At 38.4% G+C, this 13,546-nt stretch overlaps 1 protein-coding gene and 2 pseudogenes across 1 annotated transcript; 1 reads left to right on the forward strand and 2 right to left on the reverse strand.

The window, feature by feature from the left end:
• Window positions 1-1,355: 1,355 nt before the first annotated feature.
• Window positions 1,356-6,814, reverse strand: LOC109504687 (uncharacterized; annotated as a pseudogene).
• A 746-nt stretch (window positions 6,815-7,560) lies between these two features.
• LOC105192068 (uncharacterized) lies at window positions 7,561-9,079 on the forward strand. Its single transcript, XM_011155944.3, has 4 exons — window positions 7,561-7,619; window positions 7,702-7,797; window positions 7,886-7,999; window positions 8,666-9,079. Exons 2-4 carry the CDS (start codon window positions 7,705-7,707, stop codon window positions 8,924-8,926), a joined length of 468 nt encoding a protein of 155 aa, XP_011154246.1. The 5' UTR covers window positions 7,561-7,619; window positions 7,702-7,704; the 3' UTR covers window positions 8,927-9,079.
• A 1,026-nt stretch (window positions 9,080-10,105) lies between these two features.
• On the reverse strand, window positions 10,106-10,781 carry LOC105192072 (uncharacterized; annotated as a pseudogene).
• Between the last annotated feature and the right edge of the window lie 2,765 nt (window positions 10,782-13,546).

The raw sequence follows: 13,546 nt of genomic DNA on the forward strand, positions 1-13,546 counted from the left end.
CTGGTTCTATCTGTAGAAAAGGGACACCCACCCTCTCTCCTAGCCCCTTTCCAAACAGGCCACCACTCCCCCTTTACCTACCCTTACCGTCGCGTAGGAGGAGGCAGGCATTACGCCCATCGCCCTCCCCTCGCGCAAACGGAGATGGACCCGAGGCGGCCGAGGAGCCGCCTCGATTCGTCGGGGGCGGCTCCTCGGCCGGCGCCATTTCGGGGCCCGCTCCCTAGACCCGGGGAGCGCCGCCTTCTCCGTCGCTCCCTACGACGAGTACCGGGGCGGCACTCCCATTCGACGGCCTCCTTCCAGGACATTACGTCCCTCGCGAAAGAGGCCGCTGCCTCCCATGCGTCCTCTGCGCATCCCACTGCCCGGGCGAGGACACGACGCTGCTGATCCTACGCTTCGCATGAGACCAGCATATGGTGCCCCGTGACCTCCAGCACCAGGCAGTGCTGGCACCAAGTGGTGGACTCCTTTTGTATCTGGCGCAGGTACCGCCAAAACACCCATGGCCCGTCAGTACTTGCACTAGATGGAACAAAAGTCCACGTCGGACAGACAGGGGCGGACGGCCTCGGCCGTTCGGAACCCGGGTTCGTGGGGATCTGCCAGAATGGCATCCCACCGCTCCATAACCCGGACTCTGGCCTGAGACTTCAGGGCCGCCAGGCCCCTGGCCGTCACCTCCTCCCTCTCCTCGCGGAACTCCCGTACCCTTCAATAGAGGATGCATCGCTCCTCGGCAAGAAGGGAACCGGCCATAGTCGTCGCCACCATGTACGAGACTGTGCGGTACTCCCGAATTACCTTCACCACCACCGACCGAAGTGCCTGATGCATCAGGCGCTTACTACGGCCGGTGGCCATGAGCTGGGGCGCCCATATAAGCGCCCCATAGAGGGCGATCGAGAGTACCACGTCTACAGACGTACAGGCGGCGAGCATGCCACCCGGGGCCCCCTTGGGTCCTCATGAGCCCAGCCAGAGCCAGGCCGGCTTTGCGAACCCGGGGGACTAACCAGCGGGAATATAGCCCGAAACCCCACAGGCCATCCAGTATTAGGCCCAGATATTTTATCGTGGGCCCGATGCGGACACGGACTCCGTCTACAAGGACTCGGGACTCCGGTGGCACCCCACGGCTGTCGTCATGAAAGAAAACGGCTTCCGCTTTTTGGGGCGACACCTTTAGCCCCAGGTCCTTAATGGCACCTACCACCGATGCCAACGCAACACCTGTCTTGCCTAAATGTAAAAACAAAAGTAAAACTAAAATTACTACACAACATATAAATTTAGGAAGATCACATAAAATTAGAAATTGAAGAGAAACAACTTCATCAAAAAAATATTACTTATAATTCATCAATAAGTTTATTTAAAGCATTCAGGAATTTGTTTCGCTGATTCATTGTTTCCTGATGTCGTTTTAGCTTACTTTCTTCGGCAATTCGTCTACTTTTTAAAATAGCCTCTGCAATGTCAGAGCTCTTCTTCTTGTGTCAGATTGAAGACTGAAAGTTTAGAGAGATTTCATTGTTGTTGACTGAGACGATAGTACATGCATTTTATAACATAATTTGACCTGTGGAAGAAGCTAGAGCAACAGGATTCATAAAAGGTTTCTCCCCCAACAAAGATTCCATTACTTCAATGTAAGGCCAAGATCGTGGAGCATTTCCTGATTTTGAATTATGGTCTTTGATGGATTTAAATGTTTTCTTCATTCCATTGAATTTGCTTAGGCACTGTGGACCAGTAACGTTATATTGATGATTACAAAGAACTTTACTGATCGACTCGCTTTTATGATATTTTGCCTACAGAAAAAAATGGAATCTATGAGATTATGAAAAAAAGAATAAAAAAGTCATTAAATTTAATATTATAAGATGATCTTACCAGATGTGATGTCTTTCTCTCGTTTTCGATATTCTTCAATAAGGAGAAGAATAGCCTGATGTGACTATTTAAAGGCCAATACTTCTATATTATATTGTTCTAATGAAAAGGTTTCAGCACCCGAAGTTGATGCCGTTGAAACCGCGGAGTCTGATAAATGTAAATTTCCTTGGCTCCTCCTTAATGAATCCAGAACTTGAAAAGCATAAACTATGTCTGAGGAATATAAAGAATCATCTATAAATAGTAACATTGCAAGAATGAAAATCTTTCAAGAAATTATAACTTTATTCACACCATGTACCAGGTCTGTAAATATGAAACCGGAATTTGCCCATAAATAGCCCTAGCTGTCAATGTAATTACCGTCAAACCGCGTCATTGGCGCCATTTCGATTTGTTGACATCTGACAAAGATATTCAACTCACAACAATACAAGTTTCATACAACAGCATAGTTTGTAATAACGTTGAACATGTCGAATTTTGTGCCTGGAAGCTATGATTTGCGGACAGCATTGATTTTCTGTTACCATTTGAAGAAAACTTGCAGAATCGTATCGAATGCTTGTCGAAGCTTACGGTGAGCATGCTCTTGATAAATCACAGTGCTTTGAGTGGTTTAAAAAATTCAAACGTGGCGATTTTGACGTGAGAAACGAAGAACGTGGAAGACCATCAAAAAAGTTTGAAGACAGCGAATTGCAAGCATTGTTGGATAAGGATGACGCTCAAACGCAACAACAACTCGCGGATTAAATGTGACACGAAAAGCCGTCTCCATACGTTTGAAAGCCATGGGAAAGATCCAGAAGATGGGAAAATGGGTTCCACGTGAACTGAATGAAAGACAGCAGGAAAACCGAAAAACCACTTGCGAAATGCTGCTCGCCAGGTACAAAAGAAAGTCATTTCTCCATCGAATTGTGACTGGCGATGAAAAGTGGATATATTTTCAGAATCCTAAGCGTAAAAGATCATGGGTAACTCCAAGCGAACCATCGACATCGACTGCAAGGCCAAATCGCTATGGACGGAAGACAATGCTCTGTGTTTGGTGGGATCAGAAGGATGTGATCTATTATGAGCTGCTAAAACCTGGCGAAACCATTCATACTGAACGCTACCAACAATAAATGATCAATTTAAATCAAGCTTTGCGTGAAAAACGACCAGAATATCAAAAAAGGCAATACAAAGTGATTTTGCTTTATGATAATGCACTATCACGCACAGCAAAACTGGTCAAGGAAACGATTGAGGCGTTTAGTTGGCAAATACTTTCGCATGCGGGTGACTCACTTGGCCAGACTTGGCTTCATCCGATTACTACTGAAACTTGAATCGATGGGACACGCAGTTGCTGAGCAGCGCTTCACTTCTTACGAAAATGTACGGAAGTGGCTCAATAACTGATTTGCCTCAAAAGAGCAACAGTATTTTTGGCGTGGCATCCACAAATTGTCAGACAGGTGGGAAAAATATATAGCTAGCGATGGACAATACTTCGAATTAAATATATTTTCATACAATAAACGTGTATTTTCTATACAAAAATTCTGGTTTCATATTTACATACCTGGTAAGTAGAATGGTTTCTAATTAGAATGATTATATAATACAGGCTGCGTTTCGATGTTCACTGTCAGTACTAAAAATTTTTAGTATATGTAACATGAACTATTAATTTTCAATACTGGCAGTAAATATTGGAATGCAGCCATAATATTGTTTAATAAGATTTTTTTCTACTGAGACAATCTAATGATCTGTTGTAGGAATAATCTAGTGACAAAGAATTCATTGAAACAAAATGGAATATCATTTTAATAAATTGTTTCTCATAACGTTATTCTCAATAATCTATAAATGAAAATGTAATTAAATGAATTTAGATGCTTAATATTGAATTCACATTATAAAAATAAAATTTTAATAACTATAGCCCATATTCTCAACTCACTTTTATCGATGAAAGTACTTTAAATATGGCTTTTGAACTAATTCGGTGATTTTTAAGCTACTTTTAAGAGACACATTCATTGATAAAAGTGAATTAAGAATATAATACTATAACACGGAAATATAACATTACTTACCAGTTTCTACTTCTTGCGTATCACTTACAGAAAGACTCGTATAAATTAAGTCTCCGCGTCGTCCAAACTTGCGCGTTGCATATCCATTTTTAAAAAATATTAAAGACAACTGAACGTAAATGAGTAACACGTACATTTAATTAAACGATACAATAATCGTTCGCAACAAACTAAGAACGCTATCAACGCTATGAACGTTTACAACCTCACCTCTAATCAACATAAACACTGTCAACAACTGTCACCAACTGTTACTGGCTGTTTTTCAAAATTGCTGCCAGCGCTGCAAGTATAACGTCATAAAAGCATATTGCCAACAACGTTTCAATTTTAGTAAGCATGCTGGTAGTGCGAATACGACTTTCAAATTGGAACGCTGATTTCAGTGCTCACAGCAAGAAAACGAAGAAAGAAGTGAAAATAAACAAGTTAACCTCTAAATATGAAAGAAAACAGGCAGAAAAAATTTATATTTAACGAAGCTTTAAAATTAATAGTTGAAGATTTGAGTGAGGAATCTAGTGACTCAGACTCAGCTGAAATAATAAATAATTATTTTACACGTATACCTAAAATACGTTGTAAGAATTATGTCGAAGATATAGTTTGGCAGTACAGGTTGCGTGAAAAGTTCGCAGAGCGAAATTGAAATAAAGAATACCAAATTCTAAAAATGATTTTATTCTTCAATATAGTCTCCATTAACTTCAATACACTTGGCCCACTTGGCTCTCTAATAATTTTATTCCATCGCGGAAGTGTGTTTCTGGAAGGTCTGCGGAATATGCCTCTACGGCTGCTATAGCTTCTTCATTCGACAAAAAATGCTTTCCACGGAGGAATTGTTTCAGGTTTCGGAACAGATAGAAGTCGCTGGGTGCCAAATCTGGCGAATACGGTGGATGATCAAGCAATTTGTACTTCAATTCATTGAATTTAGACATTGACAAAACACTTGTGTGAGCAGGTGCGTTGTCTTGGTGAAATATGATTTGTTTGTGCTGCAAACCAGGTCTTTTCTCACGAATTTTTGCGTCCAATTGATCCAAAAGGTTACAATAATGTTCAGAGTTAATTGTTTTATCTTTTTCCAGATAGTAAATTAATAAAATCCCTTTAGCATCCCAAAAACTGATGCCAAAACCTTTTTTGCCGATTTTTCATGCTTTGTTTGCTTTGTAGCTGAACATGCAGCTTCAGTCCACTATAAACGTTCCTGTTTCAATTTAGGATCATGGTGATAGATCCAAATCTCATCCATAGTTATAAAACGACGCACAACATTGGTTTTATTCTCCTTAAAACGATCCAAATGACGCTGAGAAATTTACTTTCGAGCGAGTTTTTGTTGAATTGTTAACGTATGCGGCACCACTTTTCCAAACACCTTTTCCATTTGTAATTCTTTATGCAAAATATACCGTACCCGTTCATCTGAAATGCTTATGGTATGAGCAATTTCACGCGTAGTCACACCTGGGTCTTCAGAAACAATAACATGTATTTGCTCAATGATTTCTGGTGTTGATGCGCTTTTTGGACGTCCACTGCGTGGATCATTTTCAATGCTTGTACGACCACGTTGAAACTCAAGTGCCCATTTACAAACCATTGTTTTCGAAGGAGCAGATTCCCCTAACACATTTACCATCTCGAAATGAATTTACATTGCCTTTAAACCTTTTTTAACAAAGAACTCAATCACTGCACGCTGTTTCAAACTTTCCATTGCAAACACATATACTGACACGTCAACTTCAATTGGCTTGTAAACACAGAAAGAATTGACAGATAGAAATGAAACCTAACCTAGGTTCATGTGAAGAGTGATTCTATATAACCGATTACAATTTAAAATTCTATCGTTTACTTATAGATGCCGCTCCACGAATTTTTCACGCAACCTGTATACTAATATTGATTTTAAGAATCGTTTCGGTAAGTTATTTATTAAATTTGGTAATTAGATTAGTGAACTCAGCTCGGATCACTTTGACCTTTATATCTATTGTCAGGATGATTATAGTGACATTTAAAAGATATTAATTGTTGCTCATTATTTATTACAAAGTTTTATAAACAAAAAGGTAGAGAAATCTAAGTTTATATACCTTTATCATTCCCTAACAGCACAGATGTCCAGGGAATGCCCAAAATACGTTCTTCCCAGGGCGACCTGGGGACGTTTCTTCGTCCCCAAATCGTTCCCAGGAAATCTTGTGCTGTCTAGGTTTATTTTTTGTCTTAGCTGTTTTATATGAATATGTAATCTATTCTATAATTGGTATTCATAATCAGATCTTATATTTAAAACTGTTTTACGAGTTTTACTGTTTTACGTAAATTCATCTTTATATACTGTAAGACTAATGTCATTAGAGATGAGCTTGTTAATTTCAATATATTGTAAGAAATATTTTTAAGCGGTCATTAAACGTAGTAAACGATTCGTACTGACCAACGCGTTGTTGTAAGTCAGGCTTTACCAAGCATAGATGGTAAACCTGCGTTATGTGAAGAAAGAGGTTATTCGAGAGAGAACTGTAGAGATTTGAGAGGGACGGTAAAGCCCAAGACACAATGCTAGGAGATAGCAATAGCGAAAGGCAATAACGATAGCGATAGCATATCAATAGAAACAATAAATTCCGACACTAGGGAATGCATATGCCAATGCAGAATGGAACAGAGAACAGGCAACAGCGACAAAATTTCCGACGAGTTGGAATTCTGTATCTATTGTCTTGTAGCTTACCAATCATAGCGTTCAGATTTTTGCCGTTTTTCCAGTCAACATATTTCGAGTCTACCATATTTTTAGGTTATTTGACAGACTGTGATCAACGAAAGACATCGAAAACGCCTCGAAAATGGAACATTTTGAGTATGCAACTCCCTTTGAAGAAAAAGAAGAAGAACAATTCGACGCATCGGGCGAATGTTCTAACAACATTGTGAACAATAATCAAAAATACGGTGATGAACTTTTCGATCTTGTACGATCTCGTCCTTATTTCTACGATAAAACGCAGAGAGAATATAAGGACATTATGAGAGAAAATGAAAGAAAATGCATGGAAAGAAATGGCTGACATTTTGAATATTACAAGTAAGTTAATTATGATTTAAAATATTTGTTTATTAATAATCTATATTTCACAACTTATTTTATGTAAATTGTTTGCTAAACACATTTAACTGTGCTTTATGTATGTATGAAACCACCAGTCACTATCTTCATGCATTTTCTTTCATGTGGTTAAATAATGTGTATTTGTATTTTCAGTATCAGATTGCCAAACACGATGGATACGCCTCCGTCAACTTTATAGCAAAGAACGAAAGTTGTATGAACAAGAAACGAGAAGTGGTGCTGGAAAGTCTACACAACTAAAATGGCTTCTCTTTGAAAGCCTCATATTTTTAGAAAAACATATGGTTTATAGAAAGTTTGTTAACTTTTGTTTGAGTTATTATGAATATGTATGGTATTATATATAAACATTCTTGTCATAACTTCATTATTTTAGAAGTATTACAAATATGAGTTTGTCTCAGTCACCCACTTCAATAATGCATTAAGCGAATAAGGAGATAAATCAAAATGAAGACTTTAGGGTACGAGAAGTAATTTTTTTCTAAAATAATATCATAGTATTCTACTGCAACATGTTTACAAAACTAATTTTGTTTGTTACAGGAAATGACTTTACCACAAGTGACCAGCCAGAGATTGTTTTCTCAGAATATATCTAAGATTTCCAGGAACAACATATCTGCATTGGAACTTAAACGGGTAAATATAATATATACTTGCAATAATAACACATGTACAAAAAATGTACATACTACATGTAATAAAATATAATTAATTGTGCTTATAGCCATGGACGCCTTCGCCGTTGCAGCATCAGTCGCAGCTACCGGATTCAGCGATTAAACAAGTCGATAACTTCATACCCGCTCCGACACCTATCCCTGACACGAAACCTGCACTAGTGAGTAATTTTCTAATAATATTAACATTATCAACTATTTGTAGGTTTTTGAGTATGAACCACAAATGTAATTGAAATAATTAATTGAAATGGCCTTTACGATAGTAATGTTGTTTATTTCTTAGCCAATATTTCAACAAAATATATCGTAACAAAGTACTTTCTCATAAGTAACCCGATGAAGACCTAACAGATGAGTTAAAACGTTGGGCAAGAAAGAAATAATGTTAGAACAGAACAATAATAGCCATTTCAATCAATTATCTTAATTATCAACTATTCTCAACTTTCAAAAAAGTATTAACAATTAAAATAACATTTATTTAAAATAATTGATTGAATCTTAATAATGAATTAGAAATAAATACATATATTGAGTGTCTCTATTATTGTTGTAATTGTAAATAATTTAATGAAGGATTAAAAACAAGATCGATATCCGAGTCAAATTTAAATAATGAGTCAAAATTTTATAACGTTTTGATGGGCTAATTCATCATCATCAGAATCTATAATTTATTTAATGTATTCGATGTTATTTATAATATTGTACAAAAACCAAGAAAATACTCGGATATCGATCCTGTTTTTAATCCTTATTTATGAAACGATCGAGTAATTAATTCATATTATAAAAATTTTTATAATTTGTTTAATTACCTGCAGGTATTAACATCTCCACCGTCAGAGGAATCGATTGCTTTAACACAGCGATCAACTATTTCACCATTACAGCGATTATCTGCTTCACCACAGCGATCAACTGCTTCATCATCACCACAGCGATCAACTGCTTCAACATCAGAGCAATCAGATTTAGATTATGCAATATTAAATCCTCCGTCTGCTTGTTTTATAAGAAACCAGGGAAGAAACGAAAGATCGATCCGATGGAAAGTGCGTTCTCCCAAATTAATACTACTCTAAGTATGATGGCAATGCAGATATGTTCCAATAACAATCGGACATCGGACAACAACGATCCCGATATCCTCATTGGAAAGCTGGTCACCGCAGAATTAAAAAAGACTCCTGAACCAAGGAAAAATATTTTGAGAAAAAATTTATGAACATTTTGTATAGTTGACAACTAGAACTTGTGACTTCCATATAAAAATTCTTAAGGTTATTTATTAAAATATCAAAATACATATTATTACTATTATTATTACTTTCTATAGCAATTCAATATTTATTTTGTAATTAATAACAATAAAAACATTGTACTTTATTTTCTTTTATAAAAAATAAATATGCAGAAAAGACAGAATTTCAATTCGCATCACGATGTAGTCCTTGATGTATATATTCGTATTGCCATGGAACTTCGCCAGCAACTGTCAAAATACGACGAGAGAGTATCCCGGATCGAATAAGCCTCTCTCGTATTTCTATGTGCTCCACATTTTCCGATGGTTCTTAAATAGTCATCTCCTGATAGTTCTCGCCATTCTCCTTCAATTACTTGCCCTTCAACCTCTCTATCCGCGAATTGAGGAGGGCAATATCTTTGCTGCTGTGGTGGTCTCGTCGTTTTTTGCTTTTAAAAAATTATGCAAACACATTGCTGCTAGCACAAATTTCTCGACAACTTCTGGCCCTGCGGAAATTGGTCTTCGAAATATTCTCCATCTGACTGCAAGGATACAAAATGTATTTTCTATTGTTCTTCTAGCTCTTGATAGTCGATAGTTGAAAATTCTTTTCTGGTCATTTAAATTTCTGCTCGGATAAGATCGCATCAAGTTTGTCGACATTTGGAAGGCTTCGTCGGTAACAAAATAGCAAGGCGTTTCCTTATCGCTTCCTGGTAGATAAGCTGTTCCTCTTGGCAAGTTGAGTGTACCTCCATATAAAGCTTTTCCGAAGACTGATCTTGACAGAATTCCTCCATCATTATCGCTGCCATACGTGGCCCAAGTCAAACAACGTAAATTGATATCTGGCATCACAAGCGGCCATCAGCACGATGCTAAATGTTTTCTTATAATTGAAATATATAGATCCAGAGTTCGGAGGTGCCTGAATGATGATATGTTTCCCATCGATCGCTCCGATACAATTAGGCAAATTCCACAAAGCTAAAAAATCTGTGCATATCTCGTTCTATTTTTCTTCTATTGGAGGTTTCATGCAGATTGGCATTAAAATATTTGCTATAATAGAGTATGTTTCTTTCACGATCATATGAGCCGTGGACTCTCCTACCCTGTATGCTAGAGCCACAGACAGCATTTGATCTCCTGTTGCCAAATATCTGTTACAAAATTAATATTTTATAATATATTTATTTATTAAATAAAACATTTTTTTATCATACTCTAATTTTACAGGTTATAGCTCATTTCTGCAACGTTTCATTGTCTCGTATGTATACAAGGGGGGGGATTATATTGATTATTAAAAATATAATTATGAAGTAAAAGATAGTCTATCATTCTTCAAATAAACATGATTTACCTCAATGTTATTGCGAGACGCTGTTTTGGATATATTGATGGTCTTATACTCCTTTTTTGCATGTACGGGCTCACTAGTCGGAGCAGTTCATAAAATGTAGACACATCCATTCTCGTGTACCTGAAGAAGAGATCCGGATCTTCTTTCAACTCTGAAAATAAAGTTGCGAAGTCGCCATACTCCACTCGTTTTCTGTTTATGGGACGTACCCACCATCGACAATTTTTCCAACGCTTGTTCTTTTTGCCTTCCATGCGGTGTATAATGTAAGCACAGCTATGTGCACCGTACAGATAAATAATATTAACTCTTCATCTTCCATCGCAAGTTAACCTGAAACGAATATTCGCTAAAATGTAACATACAAGACAATGGTCCGTATTTTGAATACGGACTTTTATCGATAAAAATGCTTTAAATGTGGCTTCTCAGTCAATTAGGTGGCTCGTAATTTTCTTTTAGATGCATTTTTATCGGTAAAAGATGGTTCAGAATATGGGCTAATATCAGGTGTAGTAAAAAGAAATCCATTATTTTTCCAATAGATGGCTTTAGTTACCTGTATCTCGCGTTGTATAAGTCCGATCGGGTTCCACTAGATGGCGTTAGAAAGATGAGATTTCGTACTAAAAAAACTTTTCTGACAGTTTTGTGATTAGTTGACTCAGTTTTGTTTGAGCGCGCGTCAAAGATGGACACTAGCAAAGAGAAAATACGCTATATTTTACAGTTTTTCTTCGATAAAGGCGAAAACGCAAGCCAGGCGGCTGAAAATGTGAATAGAGTTTATGGTCCTAATACTGTAACAGCCAATCACGCGCAATTTTGGTTTCGTCGATTCCGTTCCGGTAATTTCGATGTCAAAGATGCACCATGCACTGGAAGGCCAATTGTCGAAAAAATCGATAAAATCATGGACATTGTCGAGTCCGACCGTCATGTAAGCACTGTTTCGATTGCCCAAGAGTTAAAGATTGCACAAAAAACCGTTTGGAACCATTTGAATAAGGCTGGATACAAAAAGAAGCTCGATGTATGGGTGCCACACGAGTTAACGAAAATAAACCTCATGGACCGAATTTCCATCTGCGAATCGCTGCTGAATCGCAACAAAATCGACCCATTTCTGAAGCGGTTGGTCACTGGTGATGAAAAGTGGATCACTTACGACAACGTCAAGCGAAAACGGTCGTGGTCGAATCGCGGTGAGCCGGCGGAAACGGTGGCCAAGCCAGGATTGACGGCCAGGAAGGTTTTGCTGTGTGTTTGGTGGGATTGGCAGGGAATTATGTACTATGAGCTGCTCCCCTATGGCAAAACTCTTAACTCGGAACTGTACTATCAACAATTGGACCGTCTGAAGGAAGCAATCGCCCAGAAGCGGCCAGCTTTGGCCAATAGGAGAGGAATTGTGTTCCATCAGGACAACGCCAGGCCACACACATCGATAGTGACTCGCCAGAAGCTCCGGGAGCTTGGTTGGGAGGTTTTTATGCATCCACCTTATAGTCCGGACCTGGCACCAAGTGATTACCATCTGTTCCTGTCCATGGCGAACAATTTTGCTGGTGAAAAATTCGCTTCAAGAGAGGCTTGTGAAAATCGACTGTCTCAATTTTTTGCCAATAGGGACGAGGGCTTCTATGAGAGAGGCATAATGAAATTACCTTCAAAATGGCAACAAGTTATCGAACAAAACGGCGCATATTTGACCTAAATCGGATCATTCTAACTATGGTAATTAAAGCCTTCAATTTCATGCAAGAATAATGGATTTCTTTTTACTACACCTGATATAAATACTCTTAAATACGTTTCACAAGTACATACCAAGTAATCTTTAACTTAAAACAAAGTATATATTCCTAAATTTGATTAAAAATCGCACAGTTGAAGATGAATTAATACGACAATTTAACAATTACAGGTTATGTGCTATGTATCATAAACATGGAAGAGCAGACTACAAGATTTCTGATTGGTTGGCTTCTATTCCTGTCGCGCTATTGTGCAATGGGTAGCGATAATTTTTATTACTATTTCTATTCTATCGCTATTCCCTTGTTCCTATCGCTATCACCTAGCATTGTGTCTTGGGCTTAAGAAGACGTTTCGCCAAGACACTTGAGTTACAAGCTTGTAGTCGTGACCGAGTGAATGTTAAGTCACCAGGTCTGCACGAATTTATAAGATCGGGATATTTGTGAACACGGAATCGAAGGGACATATAGACGTAATACGATGCGGGCGAAGGATCCGTGTATAACGGTCGTCCTATTTGTGGGCGACCTCTGGTTCATGTAGCTTTACGTTCGTTACAATAAAATTTGTGCTGTTTGTTACAATAGACACTTATTAGTTATACATACTCTCCCTTCACCAAGGGAAGGCCATTCTATTGAATACATTATTCAATCTCTCAGAGCTGAAGAAGCTAAAGAAATATCTTACAGCTTAAAAAATTTCTCTGAAGTGGGATTCGAATCGGAATTACGATCGGATTCGAAATTGTGAACAAGACATTCCGTTATTGATGTGTGATCATCAGGTCAAGGTCACATTATACACGAAATGTGCGCCTGTTCAGTGAGTGTTATTTCGAGTCAGAAGAAAGGCTCTAGTGACTGAACGCTTCTTGTTTTGCTACGCGGTCGTGGGCAACAGCACATGTGATCGGCAACGGTGCTGAGAAAAACAACACGTGCTTTGCTGTGCGTATGTTAAGGACATGCGGAAAAACAAAGATGAAACGAGCTCGATTGGAAAAACTAATGTTGGATCAACCGCGCGAAGAAGCTTCAAGATACGGACTGCTCGTGACTTACAGAACAGTACGTTTACTAGATAGCATTATGACGCATCTGGAAAGGCATGGCCCAGTTCGAGATTTTCTAAATGGTTCTGATCCTCCTCAGGAACAAGAAATGCAGAGTGAGATATCAGTTAATACCTCGACATCAGATCTGACAGTGATGCTGGCTCAGATGATGATACAGATGCAACAGCTACTAGAAGCGGTGAATAGGAACAATACCTCCACCAACGTGATACCTCCACCCAGGACGCAAAGTGAAATGTCACCAGTGC

Source organism: Harpegnathos saltator, unplaced genomic scaffold (assembly GCF_003227715.2).
Source record: "Harpegnathos saltator strain DR-91 unplaced genomic scaffold, Hsal_v8.6 scaffold267, whole genome shotgun sequence".
In the NCBI taxonomy this organism is placed as follows: domain Eukaryota; kingdom Metazoa; phylum Arthropoda; class Insecta; order Hymenoptera; family Formicidae; genus Harpegnathos; species Harpegnathos saltator.

Excerpts from the sequence above, each read along its gene's own strand:
- LOC105192068 (XM_011155944.3), top strand. The coding sequence starts at position 7,705 with ATGACTTTACCACAAGTGACCAGCCAGAGATTGTTTTCTCAGAATATA. Across the intron at positions 7,798-7,885 it reads CTGCATTGGAACTTAAACGG|CCATGGACGCCTTCGCCGTT; the intron begins GTAAATATAATA and ends TTGTGCTTATAG. Across the intron at positions 8,000-8,665 it reads CTGACACGAAACCTGCACTA|GTATTAACATCTCCACCGTC; the intron begins GTGAGTAATTTT and ends AATTACCTGCAG.